At 38.4% G+C, this 20,525-nt stretch overlaps 1 protein-coding gene across 1 annotated transcript in view; it reads left to right on the top strand.

Annotated features, from left to right (window-relative positions):
• The window catches only part of ADAM17 (ADAM metallopeptidase domain 17), a 79,684-nt gene that overhangs the window by 57,173 nt on the left and 1,986 nt on the right, over positions 1-20,525 (top strand). Inside the window, exons 10-18 of the mRNA XM_004457206.5 lie at positions 41-129; positions 2,405-2,557; positions 7,217-7,416; positions 8,389-8,492; positions 14,610-14,744; positions 16,590-16,720; positions 17,519-17,597; positions 18,339-18,427; positions 20,147-20,197. Of these exons, the coding sequence (XP_004457263.1) occupies positions 41-129; positions 2,405-2,557; positions 7,217-7,416; positions 8,389-8,492; positions 14,610-14,744; positions 16,590-16,720; positions 17,519-17,597; positions 18,339-18,427; positions 20,147-20,197 (1,031 nt within the window). The remainder of the gene's footprint in view (positions 1-40; positions 130-2,404; positions 2,558-7,216; positions 7,417-8,388; positions 8,493-14,609; positions 14,745-16,589; positions 16,721-17,518; positions 17,598-18,338; positions 18,428-20,146; positions 20,198-20,525) is intronic.

The raw sequence follows: 20,525 nt of genomic DNA on the forward strand, positions 1-20,525 counted from the left end.
ATTTATCAAGCATTTTGTCTCATATTTCCTTTTTCCTTAGCTTATATCAGTCCAGCTGGAAAGAAAAATATTTATTTGAATAGTGGTTTGACCAGTACAAAAAACTATGGTAAAACCATACTTACAAAGGTATGTTCTTTTACTTTTTAAAAGGATAGCTTTGGAATTTATTGTAGTAGAACTGAAGGGTAGAATAGAGAAAGAAGGAGAGAAAAGAAGAGATATTGGATAAGAAATATTAGTATCTCATAACACTGGTATTTTGACTATGATGCTGAATTTGGTATAGGGATTTTTTTCCCCTCACTGTGCTGAACTCTTAAATCTGGCAATGTGTGTTTTTATGCTGAATTTTCTTGTATTATTTATTTGATAATTTTTACCTGAACTCCATTAAGGCAGGTATTTGATCTCCTAGAATGAGTCTTGATTTTCCTTATTTTTTCCTCCTATTTTCGATTTATCTTTTTTGCTCTATTTTCTCTCTAAACAATAGTCTCAACTTTATCTTCAGTCATTTTTTTTTTGAATTTTTAAATTCCTGCTAAGATTTTTTTGGTTTTTGTTTTCAAATATCCCTTTTGTTCTTTTTTTTATACCTCCCTGTTCTTGTTTCATGGTTACAGTATTTCTTTTTTCTGTAACTCATAATTTTTTCATCTTGGAAAACTTTCTTGACATTGTTTACTGTTATCTTCTTTCCTCTTTGTTCGTGTTGAGTTATATCTTTTTTATTCCTTTACTGTTGTGTTAGTGGGATTTCATGAAAGAACAGTGGTTAATGCATATGTATACTTTTTAACTGGAAGGAAACCTCCCATAATTGATTTTAACTCTAAAAAACAAGAGAGCTAAACGAAGTATTTGGGGAAGAGTGGCAATATTGGTGATTGAAAGAAAAATAAGTCATGTGGGAGGTTGGAATGTGAATTACAGAAGTGGCCAATAGTTTTAAAGTTTTTGTGCTGCTGTAACTTTATTCCCTTCATCTTCTCAAGTCTTCTGAAATGTCTGCCACATAACAAATAAACTGGTTTCTGCCACCACCCCACCCCTGCCAAAAGAAAGTGAAATGTAGTGGAAAGTTTGACTGCACAACAGAAACTGCCATAATCATGTAGAAAGAATAGGGCAGAAGAAAGAAAGTAACAAAATAAGTAAAAATGATTATTGAGGAGTAAGAATATTAAAATTTCCTGGACACAAAAAGTGGAGCGGGAGGAAAAAAAGACACTAATCATCTTCTGGAAACACTTTTAATTTCCAAAATTATTTCTTTCTTATGGTGATCCTTTACCTTTTTGGTATCACACTAACTTACTGGTTTGATTTCTTGATGCATTTTCCTCTGTTTTCTAGAATTCTCTTTGAAGACACAAAGCAGAAAACAAATTTGGTTTGCCATTTTTGAGATATTTTTATATCAAGTCTCTTAGAGACTCTTCTAATGAATTTTCCTAAGGCTCAGTTTACTTTTCCATATTATATCTTTGGGATTTGAGTTCTTTTTGACCCAAGATACCAAAAAGTCAAAGTGTTCTCCACTATCATTTTAATATGAGCATGTGAAAGCTTCAGGAGCTGGCCATCAGCCTTAGAATTGAAATGTTCTTGTCTGGAAAAGTGACTTGCAAAATGTTAAATTTTCAGGTTCCAGTAATCTTAAGTTTGTTGTTCTTATATTTTTTAATATGGATAAATTTGGGGAAAAATGTTAGCCGTGATTGCTAAATTCATTTTTATGTTGTATTCAGATAGAAATCTGATGAATGTAGTATAACCTTTTACTTAGATTCTAATAAACCTCTAGGTTGCTAAGATTGTCATTGGATATGAATTCAATCATTGAGATAAGGAACATTGTTATGTTCTTCCTCAGTTGTCTTGTTTTCTTTTTCGTTCTTGTTTTTTCTGCTGGGATACTTTAGATTTTAACGGAAGTATGATTGAGATATGGGGACAGTGGATAAGGCTTTGTGAATTAACTACATTTAGCTGTCAGATTTTAGCAATACCAGACAGTATATGGTTGGAATCATCAGTGTTTGTTGTTCTGTTATGAATGTTCCAGTACATTTTTAAGTTGTGCTTTTTTTAAACAAATTGATTATATTGATACATTGATACATATTAATAAAGCATAAATCATCCAAAGTGTACAGTGTTATGTTATATTTTCTTAAGTTGATTTAAGTTCATATTAACAAAACTGTTTAATAGTTTTAGACTCGTACTTATTCTGTTTAATATCTGTAATTGATAGAAGAAATCATAGTCCAACTATTATTCTTGTATTGATCTGATTAATCAGGGACCTATTTAAGATGGTTCAAGCCCAGGTGACCAAAGTAGCTGATGGTTGTGTGGTATTGGAAAATAATATTTTCTTTGCACGGTCCTTAAGGAAGCTGATCTGGTTACAACTCATGAATTGGGACACAATTTTGGAGCAGAACATGATCCTGATGGTCTTGCAGAATGTGCTCCAAATGAGGACCAAGGAGGAAAATACGTTATGTACCCCATAGCTGTGAGTGGAGATCATGAGAACAATAAGGTATGTTTCTTTTGAAGCTTTTTTTAATATTAGGAAAGGAAGACGAGACTACATTTGATTGTTATGAGAGCTTAGAAAAGGATTCCATTTATGGGTATTTCTTTAGGGATGGAACTTGAAACTTGGTTGTATGTTTTGGGATGAAGCATGGTCCAATTAAAGCGACCGTTTGGACTGGTTTGTAATCAGAGTTAATTAGGTATAGGTTTGGGCTTTAAGGAAAGTTGGTAATAGTAATGTTTATATTAAAGCTCTAGATTTCAGGGTCTGGCAGCCTTAGTCTTTATGGTAAACTATTTGTCTTTTCATTTACAAGTTGTTAATCGTTTTACCTCTATGGTACTTCATGATTTGCATGATTTCATAAATGCAATAAAACATACATAATTTGCCAGACTATAATCTGTATGTGTGAATGGAGCTTGCATTTCTTGTTTATAGCCCTATTGCCATTGTCCAGTAAGAGTATGTGGCACATAATAAATGAACATTTTATTATTGGAAGTTTCTGATTGACTATACTGGTTGATTTGGGATATTGAAAAAAATTTCAGAGCTTTAAGTGTGCTTGTGGCTAAGTCTTAGAGTCTAAATTACAATTTTATTTGAAGTCCATTCAAATAAAACTTCATTGTATTTGAAGTCAAGCATTTTAAGACAATGTAAAAGAAGCAGATTTGGCTCAATGGATAGAGCATCTGCCTGCCACATGGGAGGTCCAGGGTGCAAACCTAGGGCCTCCTGACCTGTGTGGTGAGCTGGCCCACACGCGGTGCTGATGTGCACAAGGAATGCCATGCCCTACAGGGGTGTCCCCTGCGTAGGGGAGCCCCACACACAAGGAGTGCGCCCTGTAAGGAGAGCCGCCCCACATGAAAAAAGTGCAGCCTGCCCAGGAGTGGGGCAGCACACACGGAGAGCTGACACAGCAAGATGACACAACAAAAAGAGACACAGAATCCCGGTACCATTGACAAGAATACAAGCGGATACAGAAAAACACACAGCGAATGGACAGAGAGCAGACAACTGGGCGGGTGTGTGTGTGGGGGATAATTTAAAAATTAAAAAAAAAAAAAAGACTATGTAAAGAACATATTGGTTTTGTTGTTGTGTTAAAGAGGACTTAGAGGGTGAGGGTGGTGTTAAAAGCATCTGAATCTAATTAGGAAAGATGACTTGTTTTTGAGCCAAACTATAGGTTATTAAAAGCCTGACCAGGGCGATTAGAGGAAAGGATTACTTTTGTGTTTTTCTGGCTCTGACTCTGCTTTTTAAAATTTTTGCCTTTTTGGGGGGAGGGGGAGGGTGTCATTTTTTAAAATTACTGCATCTTTTCTTGGCTATAAATTTGCCTAAACATTATTTTTCATCTACTTGACAGCTTGTACCTGAGAAACCTTTTCCTACTAAATTCTGCCCACTCTGCTAACATGTGAACACCCTGTTGAAATTTCCTTTTTTTAAAGGTTGTCTCTGCATTTCTCATCACATACATGTTCACATTCAGTGATGCCAATAGAACTTTTGATAATGGTGGAAATGTTCTGCATCTGCCCTGCTCAGTGCAGTAGCCAGTAGTCATATGTAGCCACTGAGTAGTTGAAATGTGGCTGGGGAGACTGAGGACACACAGTGGATGTGTGGTAGTGGAAATAGGGATTAACTTTATAAGGACTTGAGGGACTGAGGGTGAGTGTGTTCTAAAACTGATACATGGTGATGGTTGCTCCCTATGGGAAAGGTACTAAACATCACTGAATTGTGCACTTGACATGGGTGAATTCTATGATTGGTAGAGAATACTTTTGTAAGCTGTTAAAAAACACACTAACAAGTAAGCTAGTTTGAGAACAGAGGTAAACTGGTGAGGATGAGCTGGGTACAAAGGGGTCCATGAGACCATTCTGACCACTGTATTTATGCTTGAAATTTTCTGTAATAAAATGTTAAAAATATATGACCAGAAAAAATTAATAGTTACATATGGCTAGACTACCATATTAGTCTCTGCAGCTGGAGTTGATGGTTATTTGCTTCTTGGTTATGAGGATGGTGTCAGAGCTTTGGGAGAAAATGTTTTCTCTTGAGACTCTCCCTCAAATTAGTGTGTTGCTCTTACTGCGTACATTCTTCCTAAATAAATCTTCCTATTGGGCTCTTCAAAATGGCCCTGTAAAGAGCTTGCTAATGAGAATGGAACCTGGGTGGATCTGCTAGTCTATCAGTTCAGAACAGTTTATTTATTTTATCCTGAGCACATCAGATTTAATGTATTTTTTATAGTTTGGTTTCCCCAAATAGCAGCCATCTTGTAAGAAGATATTTTGCATCTTCTAGAGTTTTAAGTGAACCCCTTAATAAGAATGTTTTTAACTAGATAAATATGGCTCCAGGACAAAAATAAGGTGATTTATCAACCTAGAGAAGAAGACAAGAAATGCTCCTGTCCACTAGACAAGCTGATGAGAAGCAACATGCCATGGGTGGGTCTGTGTAGGCAAAGGAAAGCTGCATTAAGGATTGTTTACTTTTTCCTTAGCCCTATCCACTGTCCAGGGGATCCTGCTGTAATTTAGTAAAGGTGTGCTGTAATTTAGTAAAGAGGTATTCTTATCTTTTTAGAATGAATTTTAATCCATTAGGATCTAATCTTCCATAAGGGAACTGATAAAGTAAAATTGAGATAATGAATCTGCAACACTGATGAATAAAACCCCATCAAAATACTAACTGCTTGAGGCCCAGATTGGAATAACCAGCCCCATCTTTACTGTAAAAATGAATTGGAAGCTCTTTTAAAAAAATAGTATTTCTGTTGAAGGTGAAAATATTTCAGTATTTTTCTGATATTGAATATTTTTCTGAAGGTGAATATATTTCAATATTTTCCTTTAGGTACCTAAGTACATGGTTACAGTGACCTTTGTTGGGGACTCTGCTCCACAGTGCTTCATAAGTGTTGGCTCAGGTGAAACTGAAGCCATTTTAATTTAAATGTGGAGAGAGCTGGGGAAGCCTTAGCTTAAGAAATAGTGAATGCGTCCGCCTACCACGTGGGAAGTCCACGTTTCAAACCCTGGGCCTCCTTGACCCGTGTGGAGCTGGCCCATGTGCAGTGCTGATGCGTGCAAGGAGTGCCGTGCTACACAGGGGTGTCCCCCGCGTAGGGGAGCCCCACGCACAAGGAGTGCGCCCTGTAAGGAGAGCCGCCCAGTGTGAAAGAAAAGTGCAGCCTGCCCAAGAATGGCACCACACACATGGAGAGCTAACACAGCAACAACATGAATAGAAGCAGTCACAGAAGAACACACAGCAAATGGACACAGAGAGCAGACAACTGGGGGGAAGGGGAGAGAAATAAAAAATAAATCTAAAAAAAAAAAATGATTATACTGAGTTTCCCCCAAATCCCTTTTCTTGATAATTTCAATACATGCTTTTCCTGATAATATGCTTTTCTTGATCATTTCAAGTAGTTTGGAAAATGGGCTGAGTTTTAGAGCTCCTGGTAAATTTCCCAAATTTAAAAGGGGCCATTTGAGTGGTTCTGCCCTCCAAGCTGGGAAACTATGGTAGAGTCTTCCTAACTATAGAAAAACTAAAACAAAGAAACAAACCATTAAAATCATGGGGAACCATGAAAATGTTTAGGTAATGATTTGGAACTTCATTTTTAAAATAAACTGTGTAACATCATGCCTCTTGTCAAACTCAGATATTTTAAATTTTAAACATGGATCGTTCATATAAACAGCCAGGGAAAGAGAGGAGATAAAACAGAAACAGAACCTGCTCTGTATTCCTAACTCATTTTGTCTGGGAAGATGATGGTCTGTGCCAGTTCCTACTGTCACCTGCGGTAGTGGGTGTCAGGACCAAGGAAGATGTACAGTCTTCTCTCAGCATTGGGACCTCTCACCTGATGCCAGACGGCTTGTCCTGTTGATGGAACTTGCTGAGATGTTTGGCTTAATATTTGTATAGCTTGCCTTCGTCTGAGGAGTTTTAGGCCCTTAACCAAATCCACACCAGCTTTTTAACTGAGGGAAGCACTAGTTTCATACAGATGGCATTTAGAGGTGACCGTAAAGGACCTTGACGTACCTCTAAGGTATTTCTTTCTTTTTTTTTAAAGATTTATTTTATTTATCTCTCTCCCCTTCTCCCCCATTGTCTGCTCTCTCTATCCATTTGCTGTTAGTTCTTCTACATCCGCTTGCCTTGTCAGGCGGCACCGGGAAACTGCATCTCTTTTTCATTGCATCATCTTGCTGCGTCAGCTCTACGTGTGTGCAGCACCACCCCTGGGTGGGCTGTGCTTTTTTCACATGGGGTGGCTCTCCTTGCGGGGCACACTCCTTGTGTGTAGGCAGTCCTGTGCATGGGGCACCCCTGCGTGGCACAGCACTCCTTGTGCGTGGCAGCACTGCACGTGGCCCAGCTCACCACACAGGCCAGGAGGCCCTGGGTACCGAACCCTGGACCTCCTATATGATAGGCGGACGCTCTTATCAGTTGAGCCATGTCCATTTCCCCCTCTAAGGTATTTCTGATTGTGGTTTTTACATTGGGTTTGTCTGTAGAAAACGAGTACAAAGACTGCATGGGAATGAATTTTTATTTTTGGTCCTATATGACCTGTTTTTCCTCTTTAAGATGTTTTCAAACTGCAGTAAACAGTCCATCTATAAGACGATTGAAAGTAAGTCCCAGGAGTGTTTTCAAGAACGCAGCAACAAAGTGTGTGGGAACTCCAGGGTGGACGAAGGGGAAGAGTGTGACCCTGGCATCATGTACTTGAACAACGATACCTGCTGCAACAACAACTGTACTTTGAAACAAGGTGTTCAGTGCAGGTAAGAGGTGTTGAAACAGTGAGTCTTGGTGATTGTTATGACAAGGTACCCAAAAAGCAGATTGAAAGTGCAGGAACTTTAGAACTGATTAGATGTTTTGTTTTGGTGTATGTGTGTGTTTATCCCCTGTGTCCTTTATAATAAGAAAAATGCTTTCAGGAAAACAATTTGACATTATGTAACAAAATCCCTAATCTCTGATAAAGCAATCCCACAGTTCCAAGAATGTTTTTTAGGAAACAGAGATATGCAAAAGTGATGCTTTAACAAGAATTTTCATGGCCATATTATTTTATCATAGCAAAATATTGCAAACAATCAAAATGACAATCCCAGGATTATGTTAATGATTTATTCTGTATCTATACAATACTTTTTAAGGACATGAACATGGGGGAGACAGATTACAAGGTACCAGTAATTCCATATTTATGTCCAATGAGATAGAACAGTGTGTCAACATTAGTAGACCAGTTCCTGGCTTAGCTGTGGAAGATGGAAACTTTGGTTTGTGGTGAATAATTGGTTAAACTGTGTTCAGTACATAGTATTATAACATTGTACATGCTGATAAGGAGTAGGGCTCTCACTGGCTAGTTGTCTTAACCATTGATTGCCTTGCAGGCCCATGTCTCAATCACTCTCTCGTTCTCTTTTCTCTAATTGATACATTTAACAGAAACGAAGCACACCACAGTGTTTTAAAGATGAATTATTTTGGATTACACTGTATACTTATTCTCTTCTATTATGGAGTGGCATTGATGCTGCCTTATTCCACATTAGGAAGGGATGGAGGAAGTGTATGCAGGTGGCTCCGGCATCTGGGCAGCAGCATGGTGTGATTTTGCAGGAATGGATGACTCAGCCACAAGTTCTTCCCTGTGATCTGTGAGGTCACTGTCACATGACCTTGATGTTTGATATGGGGTTGTGGCTTAAATTGAACTGTCCCTGTCTGCTCTTCTACAGTGATAGGAACAGTCCTTGCTGTAAAAACTGTCAGTTTGAGACTGCCCAGAAGAAGTGTCAAGAGGCTATTAATGCTACTTGCAAAGGCGTGTCTTATTGCACAGGTATGTACTCTTCTTGGTTCTTTTGGAATACTTTGCCTGAAGGGCCAAGGCTTGTGTGTGTGTGTGTGTGTGTTTGAAAAACAAGTTTATATTTTGTTCATATGAATGCATCCTTTTTCTGTAAAACCTCATGTACAGAGAGTTGAGTTGCTCATACAAATTTGATGATACACTGTTGTCACTGGTCTGTGCAAGACCCCTTGTTTCACTTCTTTTCATTGGTTCCCTTTCATTTGTCATCATCACTTCCATTTTTCTTCCCCTCCTAGACATTCATTCTAATGTGTTTAATATTTGCCTTGGATATGTATATATCTTTAAAAGATTAATATAGTGTTATTTTGCCTATGTATGTGTTTTTAATGTGCTAGTGTTTTTCTACATTAGATCTTTCTTTTCTTTTTACCCCAATACCATGTTTTTAAGAATTATCTGTATTATGCTGTATATCTATGTCTTTAATTATATATTTGTATCTAGTTCATTGTTTTGGACAGTTGTATCCTATTCAGTTATGTGATTTATTATATTTTACTTGTCTCTTGCCTGAAAGATAGATATTTGGTTTGCTTTCATCTCCTTGATACCACAATAGGGCTACAATAAACATTCTCATAGGTTTTTTTTTTTTAATGTTGATGTTTACATCATCTCTTTGTCTTTTGTGCTTGCAGCAATTGATGATGGTAAACGCCTTCCTCCAAATCCAAACATCAGGCTTTTTTTTTTTTTTAAGATTTACTTTTTATTTATTTCTCTCCCCTTCCCTGCCCTCCCCCCCAGTTGTCTGCTCTCTCTGTCCATTTGCTGTGTGTTCTTCTGTGTCCGCTTATATTCTTGTAAGCGGCACCAAGAATCTGTGTCTCTTTTTGCTGTGTCATTTTGCTACATCAGCTCTCTGTGTGTGCAGCGCCACTCCTGGACAGGCTGCACTTTGTTCGCACTGGGTGGCTCTCCTTATGGGGTGTACTCCTTGCGCGTGGGGCTCTCCTACGCGGGGGACACCCCTGCGTGGCAAGGCACTCCTTGCATGCATTAGCACTGCATGTGGGCCAGCTCACCACACAGGTCAGGAGGCCCTGGGTTTGCACCCTGGACCTCCCATGTGGTAGGCGGATGCTCTATCCATTGAGCCAAATCCGCTTCCCTCTCATAGTTTCTTTAGCTGTATACCCAGGAACAAAATTGCTTAGAATGACAAACCAGTCTCTAGAAAAGCTTTACTGCTTTGTCAGTCCCACCTTTAGTGCCTGAGGATATCCTGTGTCTTGCTTGGTATTATCTCACTATTTTCTGCCAATCTGATGAGCATAAAGTGATTTCCCATTCTTTCCATTTTGCTTGATCTTTCTTTTTTACTTATTAAGTATTCACATTTCTCTTTCTGTGAATAGCCAGTTCATATGTTTGGTCCCTTTTTTTTTTCTCATTGGCTTTCATGTCTTTTTGCTATTACATTGATTTGGAGGCATTCTTGTATATATTGTTTGTTTTTAAACATTGCAAAGGCCTTCCTCTCTCTTGTCCTTGGAACAGAAACAAAATGATATATCATTTTGTTTTGTTTATATATATGTGTATATATATTATTTTTTTACATGCTTTATGTCATTTATTTATTTAAAAGATACTTAGATTACATAAATGTTACATACAAAATATGGGGGATTCCCATATGTCCTGCTCCCTACACCTCACACATTTCCCCACATTAACAGCATCCTTCCTTAGTGTGGTACATTCATTACAATCGATGAACACATTTTGGAGCATTGCCACTAAACATGGACTATAGTTTACATTGTAGTTTACATTCTCTCCGGCAGTTTGGTAAGTTATGGCAAGATATATAATGGCCTGTATCTGTCACTTTCAGTACAATTCCTAAGTCCTGAAAATGCCCCCATATTACACCTGTTTTTCCCTCTCCCTGCCCTCAGAACCTCCAGTGGCCCCTGCCTCCACATCAGTGATTCTTCCATTGCTAGAATCACAATAACTCTATAGTAGAACACAAGTAAGTCTACTTTAGTCCATAGTGCTTTCCCCACTCCTGAGGATTCTAGGATGGTGATGCCCACTCCACCTCTATCATTATTAACTATTTTCCCTGTACATTTAGGACTTTATCCCATCTAGAGCTAACCTTTGCAACTATCATATTGACTATACATATATCCTGTATTTTTATCAGTTGTTACTTTATGTATTTCAAAGCTTTATTAGATATGTAAATGAACATGTTCTTTACATCTTCTTGATCTTTTGTTCCTTTACCAGTGTATACAGTGTTCCTTTTTGATCCTTGCGATGCTTTTTGCCTTAAATAGTTTTATTTAATATTCAGTTTGCTACCCCTGGTGTATTTTATTCCTGTATGTCTGATATATCTATCCCAATCTTATACTTTCTGTATTTGTTGATTGTTTTTTGTGGTTTTTTTTGGTAACAACTTTGAGATATAATTCACATACCATATTGTTCACCCATTTAAAGCGTGTAATTCATTGATTTTGCATATTCATAGAAGTGTGTAACCAACACCACAATCAACTTTAGAACATTTTCATCACTCTAAAAAGAAATCCGTACTCTTTAGCCATTGTTTTCAACCCCCTATCTCCTCCCAGCCCCAGGCAACCACTGATCAATTTTCTATGGATTTGTCTGTCTGGACATTTCATATATGGAATCGTATAGTTTTTTCGTCTGGCTTCTTTTTTTTTTTTTAAAGATTTATTACGCCCCACCCCCCGCCCCATTGTCTGCTCTCTGTGTCCATTCACTGTGCATTCTTCTGTGTCTGCTTGTCTTCTTTTCAGGTGGCACCGGAAACCAGTGCTGGAACTTCTTGAGTGGGAGAGAGGTGCTGAATCTCTTGAGCCACCTTAGCTCCCTGGTCTGCTGCATTTTTTAGTGTCTCTCCTCTGTGTCCCTTTTTGTCGTGTCATCTTGCTGCACCAGCACTCATACAGGGCAGTTTGCCTTCATCAGGAGGCCCCAGGAATAGAACCCTGGACCTCCTATATGGTAGATGGGAGCCCAATTATTTGAGCTGCTTCCACTTGCCTGGCTTTTTTCTTTAGCATCATGTTTTCAAGGTTCACCCATGTTTTAGCATGTGCCAATGCTTCATTTCTTTTTTATGGTTCAGTAACATTGCATTGTATATCACATTTTATTTATCCTTAGCTGATGGACATTTGGGTTGTTTCTGCTTTGAGACTATTACAAATAATGCTGCTATGATTACTTGTGTACAAAATTTTTCATGGACATGTGTTTTCATTTCTCTTGGTTATGTACCTTGGAGTGGAATTGCTGGGTCATATGATAACTCCTTAATCATTTGAGGAGCTGCTAGACTGTTTTCCAAAGTGACTGCGCCATTTTATGTTCCTGCCAGCAGCGTGCTCTCCACGTCCCTCACCACCTTGTTATTGAATGTCTGTGTGATCATAGTCATGCTCGTGAGTGAAGTGGTAGCCCATTGTGGTCTTTTCCTTTGGTTTTTAAATGTGCATCTTAACAACATGTTGCTTGTGGTTTTTGTGTTTGGAGCTTTGTTAGCATCACATTAATTTGCCAAATATCAAGAGCCAGAATATGCCAGTCAAGCTTAAAAAAAAACACACATTTTTCAGTGGTGTTCATGCTTCAGTCTTTATTATAATAATAAAAAAGATTTAGAAAGATGATTTCTTTTTCAGTAAAACACCACATTCTAAATGAAGCAATTTGGGAAAAAAATGGGTTTGTTATTCTTATCAAACTACTTTAGATTCTCTTTATATTTTTATATGAAGTTAGCACCTAGTAGGGGATAAATTCATTATAAAGAATTAGAATTCCCCCTTCTTCCCCCCTTCCCCCAGCATTTAGCATCAGCCTTGCCTGGGAACTTGTTAGAAATATAAATTCTTAGGCCCCTCTCCAACCCAATGCATTGAACATTCTGGGGGTTGAGACCCAGCAGTCTGTGTAATTCTTATGTATGCTGAAATTTGGGAACCATGTTAATAGTGATGCTGTGTTTTTAATTATAGGAGTATGTCTGGTGCTCTAATTTTAGTCTTGCTAAGAATAGTAGGTTCAAAAAATATTCACTGAGCATTTTTGGTATATTTTCAGCAGCATATACTGAAAATACAAAATGATACACAGTGCAAACCTTCACTGAGCCTACCATAGTTTTTTTTTTAATGACTCTCTTGATACTATAAATGCCCAGTGCCCAAAAGATCAGAAGTAAAATATGTTAAGTGCCTAGCAGAGTGCTTGATATATATCAAGTACTTAATAAATGGTTGCTTTTGTTTGAAATAGGCTAGCTTTCTTAAAGTTTTATGTTACTTTTAAATCAGAATTCTTTTGACTGTTTCCATTCTTCATTAGAAAGGCTAGTCCTCCACAGCTAAGAGAATACTTCGTTTGCTTTCATGCAGTACTTTTGCTTTTGTGTTGAATGCAAGTGCTTGTGCTGCTGATTGTCCAAAATGAGTCACTCATTCCACCCCATCTCTCCCCAATTTATCATCCTTCAAGTGGCTTTTCTTTGTCCTTAAGAATCATTGATTCATTCAGGATATTTGTGGTATACCTACAACATAACAGAGTTTGGATATATGTTGATTAATAAGTAGATGTGATACTTGATCTTGTGGAGCTTACCACATTAGCAGAGGAGAGAGACAGTAACAGTAGATAAACAAATAGATGTAAGTTACAAAATACATGCTATGAAGGAAACAAATAGTGTACAGTGATAGAGAGGGTACCAACTTAGGGTGCTCAGGAGAAGTCCCAGAAGAGAGGATCTTTGAAACAACATCTAAACATTTCTCTTTTGAGAAAAAGTCAGCCGTGGGAGGAGTAGGAATGCAAGCATTCCAGGTAGAGAGAAAAACCTTGAGAGTGTTCAAGAAGCTGAAAAGAGGGCATCATTGCTGCAGTGAAGTGGGCTCTGGGAGGGTTTTATAAGATGTAGTTGAAGAGAGAGACAGGACCAGGTCATGCAGGTTTTTAAAGCCTTAATGAGGAGTTTACTTTTTATTCCAAGTGAATTGGGGAGCCATTTAAGGAGGCATGAACAAGAATTGTTCATAGCAGCATTGCAGTCACACCAGAAAGGTAGAAACAACTGTTTCAACTTCTGTATACAAGAGAAAAGATGCATTTAGGTATATTTATGCATTGGAAGACCACTTGGGAGTATATGCATATAAATTAAAGTTCCACTTATCAACATGTGTGAATCCCAAAAACATAATGTTGAGTGAAAAGAAAGTCATAAAAGAATACAAGCTGTATGATTCCATTTAAGTAAAGGTCAAAAATAGGCACATTTTTGTGTGAACAGGGGTTGGCAAACTACAATCCATGGGTCAAATCTGACCTATTGCCTATTTTTGGACAGCCTGTGAGCTAGGAATTGTTTTTACATTTTTAAATGGTTGAAAAAATCAAAAGAATGATCATATTTTGTGATGTGAAAATTATATGAAATTCAAATATCAGTGTTCAGAAATAGGTTTATTGGAACACAGCCATGTTCATTTGTTGTCACAGTGACCATAGCTTCTTTTGTGCCACAACAGCAGATAGTTTTGATGGACATTAAATACATCATTCACTATTTATCCCTTTACAGAAAGTGTGCCAACCCCAGGTTTAGAGATACTTACATATGTGGTGAGAGTTATAAAGAAAGAGGTGAGAATGATGAACCCAGTCTTGAGGACAGTGGTTACTTTGGTCTTCTAAAGTAAAGGTATCCAGTTGTTTTGTTTTCTTATTGATAGGACATAACAATATAATCTTTTATATGTATATTTCACAATAGAAAGATTAATGTTATCTCTGAAATATACATATTACATGCACTGAACTATTAAAATAGTGAATGTGAGTCAGGGGACTGTAGAGGAAAGAACTTCCAGGGGCAGGGACTCAAGCAGCGTATATAGAGCCGGGTGCTCGCTCTGCTTATTGGCTGATTGCCTCCTAATAGGCTGTTCCCCTTCTTCCTTTGCTGGTCCCTGGGAAACAGGGTATCTCAAGCACCTGTAGCGCTGACTGACATGCCATTCAGTGTGATATGTAATTACCTGCTTCCAGGTACTAGCAGTGAATGCCCCCCTCCTGGAAATGCTGAAGATGACACAGTTTGCTTGGATCTTGGAAAGTGTAAAGATGGAAAATGTATTCCCTTCTGTGAGCGGGAGCAGAAGCTGGAGTCTTGTGCATGTAATGGTGAGTGGGAGAAGAGATGGCCTCTGCCTGCCAAGCCCCATGCCTCCACCTGGAGACCTGGCAGCAGCCGCCCACACACTGCTGGTCAGGCAGTGAGAACCACGCCGGGGACCAGGGAATGGGCGGAGGCAGGGTCGTCCCTGGAGGCACAGCTCTCTGAGTTCAAATTCTGGCCCTTCCGCTAGCTCTGTGGGTCCCCTTTCCTGCATTTTCAGGCAGTATGGCAGGCTTGGGGGTGGGATAGGAGGGAATTTTGTTGTGGTCGGAGTGGGTGGGGGTTCTTTCCTCCTCCCTACCCCCATCATACAAATGCTGAAAACAGCAGTAGCTGCCTGTGTTCATTGACAATGAACTATATTACTCCTTCAAGGATTTGGCCAGAGAGTACCTATTCCAGGACCTGACCCCACAACATTAGTGATTTTTATCTCATCCACAGAGAGAGCTTATTCCCGTCTGATCCCTGCCAGAGCAGCCCAAGGCGGCTCCCTTCCTTAGCTTTTCACACTCTCTTAGAGCATGGGTTCTTAACCTTTTTTGTTCCATGGACCCCTTTGCCGGTCAGGTGAAAACTATGGAGACCTTACTAAGCCCACATTACTGTGTATTATTTAATAAATATATCACACCCGCACCAACACAAACCCACATGAATGTTTTTTGATTTTCATTTCAAGCTCATGAACCCTTTAAGACCCTGCTTTAGAGCCTGGCACCTGAGCACTGGTTAGGGACAGCTTTCCACACCCTCTCAGCCACATACAGCCTTTCATTTGATTAGAATCCTGCTGCTTTCAAAAACAAAATTAAAAAAGAACCCAGCTGTTGAAAATCATTGGTTTGGCAACTCACCATCTATAAAATGGAGAGGTGGCTCTTCCTGTTGGGATGGCATGTAAATAAAGATGATGACACGCAGTAGGTGCCAAGTACTCATTTACTAAGTGAATGGTAAGAGGCAGGGTGTGCCCTGGAAGGACAGTGCTTGACTAAGTAAATAACCCAGTGAATATTGAATAAATGAATGGCGAAAAGGATTTTGTTTTTCCTTTAAAGTTGCTTTGCTTTTTTCAAATTCCTAGCTGAATTTTCTCCCAAGTCTTCATAAATACTGACTTTCCCGAGTCACATAGACTATCCCCTGAGGTAGGTTGCCATTTTAATTTTTTGGCATCTCTGCCATTCATGTGTGCGCATGTGTCTTACTGTGACCCCCCCATGAGCTCTCCGGGGGCAGTCATGACGTGGAGGCTGTGGCACCTGTCACTGGCAGCTCACTCAGGCCCACGCTTGTGGTGGGACACTTGGGTCACAGAGGTTATAGCCCTTCGGCTGCACTGGCTCTTCTAAATGTGCTCTGAACTGAGAAGCCAAGGACTTAAATTAGCAGTATAAGAAATGAGTTAGGAAAAGGGAAACAATTTAGGAGAGCATATGAAGGATTCAAGTAGAGAGAATACGTTGGTTTTTAATTTATAAAAGAAATAAAATTTGTAAACCTTACGGCCCCTAACAGATCAAGGAGTCAGTGGCTTCTGTAGCTGTGAGAGCTGAGATGTGTGAGCTTAGAAATTATTCCTTAGGGGGGTAAAATATGAATTGCATTAGCTTTTTAAAAAAACTTATTTGGAAATAATTTCAAACAGAGGACAGTTGCAAAAATAACATAAAACCCATAGAGACAACACCGGCATACCACCATCCAGATACCAGATCCACGACTTTGAGTGTTCTGCCACATTCATCATTTAGTTTTTCAAATGAAAGCAGGGACACAGAAGAGACAGGAGAGCTGTGTTTCCAAGCAAGCTCCAGTCAGCTGTCACCATACGTTCTCTGTTTTAGAAACCGACAACTCCTGCAAGGTGTGCTGCAGGGACCCATCTGGGCGCTGTGTACCGTATGTTGATGCTGAGCAGAAGAACTTATTTTTGAGGAAAGGGAAACCCTGTACAGTGGGATTTTGTGACATGAATGTGAGTATTCATTTACATCCAGCTTTTTCTGTTAACAGCTAGACTGGAAGTTTTTATATTGGCACTATTTAACATTGCAAATGGAAGGAAATCAAAACAAAAATGCTGCTACATGTTTCTAACTATTGTTTGTTTTTGTTTAAAAGAGTTTTAAGTATGTATGCGCATTAGAAGGAAAAGGCAAGTGCTTTCAGGTAACAAGCTTATGCTTTCCATAGCAGAAGCTGAGAGACTGGGAAGGACCTAGACAGGCATTTTTTAAAAAAAATTGGTTGTTTTTAGGGAGTAGGGTCCTGATGATGTTTCTTAGGTTGATTGTAAAATTAACTTAAGATTGTAAAACGTCCAGTGTTGTCATTTTGAAACTGGTGCTGAATGACTAGGCAATACCTAGGAGGCTTGACTCATCTAAGGCAGATTCTTCTCTACAGAAAAACAATTTTATTCATGCAAAATGATGGGAGAGGACTTTTTGCTGTGTTCTTTTCCTTTTCACTTTGGGCATGCTGATATCAATATAATCCTTACTGGAAAGGCCCCATGTTTAGCAAATTCTTTTTCTCTTGAATTTGATAATTCTAAATTCACTTATAAAAAGTGACTAATTATGAAAGTGTCAGTGATAGATATAATTTATTTTCTTAGGTGTCCATTACATTTAAATTACCAGCCCATTTTAAAAAGGGCCCTTTAAATGTTTGACTTTTATGAAGCCCTTTACATAAATTATTTTCATAGAGCCACATTGCTTCTCAGTGCATTTTTTAGGGGATAATGCTGTATATTTTCTTTTCATAGGGCAAATGTGAGAAACGAGTACAGGATGTAATTGAACGATTTTGGGATTTCATTGACAAGCTTAGCATCAATACTTTTGGTAGGTGGTTTTCCTAGGTTCTTTACTTACAGATGGGCTAATTTCTGTGATATTGGAAAAGTGTGGCTTCAGAGTGATCTGTTCTGATTTTGAAACAGAAGATGGAACTAATCTCCACTTTTGTTATGAAATAACTTGGCTAGAATAAAATTGACTTATGGGTCCGTCCCTGTGTGACTTGGATTCATGAATTTCCAGATAAGGGAAATCAATACTTTAGTCAAAATACTGGCTGCTTTCTTTATTGAAAAATGAATGCACAATAGCATAAGCCTAGTTCAGGCCCGTAGAGTATAAGTCTGAATCCTACTAATGTAAGAATCATTTATTTAAAAGTTGGTCCTCGGATTTTTACAGAAGTAAGGCTATCTTGTGTCCTCTGTAGAGTCCATTATTTCAAGTTTAGTCACAAATATACCCAGATTTTAAAAACTTCATGACCGTTATTATAATAGCATTGTATATGATTAGAACTTACTGACATATTTACTCCAGGTATTATTTGAAGGCTTTGTAATTTAGTCTCTTTGATAAGTATATTTGGGGTTTTTCTTTTAAAGAGTTTGTTGGAGAGATGGTCAGGTCTAGTACAGGTGCCATGGACACGCTTAATACTGTGCCAGTAGTATTATCTAGCCAGTAGCTTTGTGGCATTTGACACAGTAATACTAATTTAATATCATTTAAGTTTAGATTTGCAGGGTTTTGATAATGATATTTTGTATTTAAAATTGTTCACAGGGAAGTTCTTAGCAGATAACATTGTAGGCTCTGTCCTGGTTTTCTCCTTGATATTTTGGATTCCTTTCAGCATTCTTGTCCATTGTGTGGTAAGTTACCAATTTGTAAGTAATTAAATATTTCATTAAAATTCTGAACAACTCCAGCCATATAATATTTGGAAAAGATATACTGTTCTTAGCAAAATTTAACCTTAGTGTTTCTGATGACATTTTTTGGTGTTAAACTTAGGAAAGCTTATCTTTTAGAAAGCTTGGCTAATAATCTAAAGGAACTTAGTTTATTCCTTTATGCCTGTTTTATTCTAATATATAATTTCTGAGAATTTTATGCTTCTAAGCATAGAAGACCATTTAACTGGATTTTAGTCTGAGAAGTAAAGCTTCAAAACAAGAACATATATATATATTTTCACACTAAATTTGTTAATAATAGAGCAAATGTTAAACTTCAACATTCCAAAGATGTTACTATATATAATATAGAATCTCGGCATTATTGTGCAGGGTACTCAAATCTTTCCAGCTAGTAAGAATGAGCAGTTTAAAAAATCTCAAAATGAGCAACAGCTAAAAGTTGAATAGGGCTTTGTCTGAGGAACTCCCCACGTACTTTATAAATTTAAGGCACTTCAAAATTTCTTACACATCTATTCATCTTCCTTCTATTGGAAAAATGGACATTTGTGAGCTTTAGAGATGAGGACATCAAACACAGGCTTCAGACTACTCTGATACTCTCAGTGTCCATGTTAACACTTGAAAAATCCAAGCACAGCTAACTCTAATGACAAAGACTGTAGTGCCTTCTGCTCCCTTTCCTTTTCCTGTTTGCTTCTCTTGCCTATTAGCTATTCACTGAACATATTTTCCTCAGTGTGGTAAACGTGCTAGGTGAGGGTGGAACATCCCTGGGGAGCAGGGAGATGGTTTTTAAAGGTGAGATGGTTGAAGCATTGACATATGTGGCTGTGTCTCTGCCACCCTTTATAGTAGCTTTTACTTGAAAGTCAAACCTCTGTTGTTTACAGTGAAAGTTATGCATGTGGACTGAGGCATGATCATTGATTTCAGAGCAAGGCAGGTAACTTGAGAAAAGGTGGTAGCTTGTTTCTAGCCATAGAACGTGTTCATGGCAGCCAGACTGGAAACTGAGACCTTGATTCTTGGGCTTGGATTCCGGCCTTGTCCTTGGTCACCTGTTAACGATTCAGCCATAAGGAGGTATAAGGGACAATGGATGGCTACATGTGTTCAGCCCTCTGGGAAAATATGATGTAGGGACCTGAGGCCCAGTTCCTCCAATAGAAATCTCCCCAACAGAGATGCAGGCCACAGAAACTCTTCAATCAGCTGAGAAGAGTGCAAGGTGGGGTGAACTGTGACCGCAGGGTACAGTTTGAAACCAGAACTGAATGAGGCTCTACAAGCACAATCAACCTTAAGCCAACTGACCAGCTTTCCTTCTATTCTGCATTGTCTTGGTGGACCGAGAAAGTGGTACATTGATCTATTTGACACACAGGGGGACTCACTCAAGAAAATAACATTTTTAAACCTTTCCTATTTTTGTACTTAATGGCCCCCAAAAGTATCTCATCTGAGTGCAAAGGAAGCTCTTCTAGACTGGTGACAGACTGTTAAAACTTGCTTAAGAAATTCATTCTCATCTCTTGAACCTGCTACTACTTTCTAAAACTCAAGTTTTAAGTTTTTAATTTAATATTGGGATTAGGCTGTCAGGAAAGGGCAATTAACTCAATTTTATTTGTATGATTGACCTTTTTCTTGGTATTCTTTTCTTACTAGGATAAGAAATTGGATAAGCAATATGAATCCCTGTCACTATTTCACCCCAGTGTAAGTATACCATATGAAAGGGAAAATTATTTTTAGTTACCCAAAGGCACTTTAAGACCTTAAGTGAATGCCTTTGATTCCCTGCTCAGACCGACCACCTCAGCAAAGAGCCCTTAGGGTTTTAGTTTCTTTTCTAGTGGAATGTCTTGCTGCAGTAGGAACTTTAGAAATGAACTCTCTTGACAACAGCAATAATGAACTTTCAGTTGCACGGATGGAGACTGAAAAAGATAAGTGATGTTTTCCTCTCCCCTCCCCACATCCACCAAAAATAATTTTGCTGCTTAGCACTAAATTAGTTATTACTTTGAGATCTTTCCTTATCTTT

This window comes from Dasypus novemcinctus, chromosome 25 (assembly GCF_030445035.2).
Source record: "Dasypus novemcinctus isolate mDasNov1 chromosome 25, mDasNov1.1.hap2, whole genome shotgun sequence".
Lineage (NCBI taxonomy): Eukaryota > Metazoa > Chordata > Mammalia > Cingulata > Dasypodidae > Dasypus > Dasypus novemcinctus.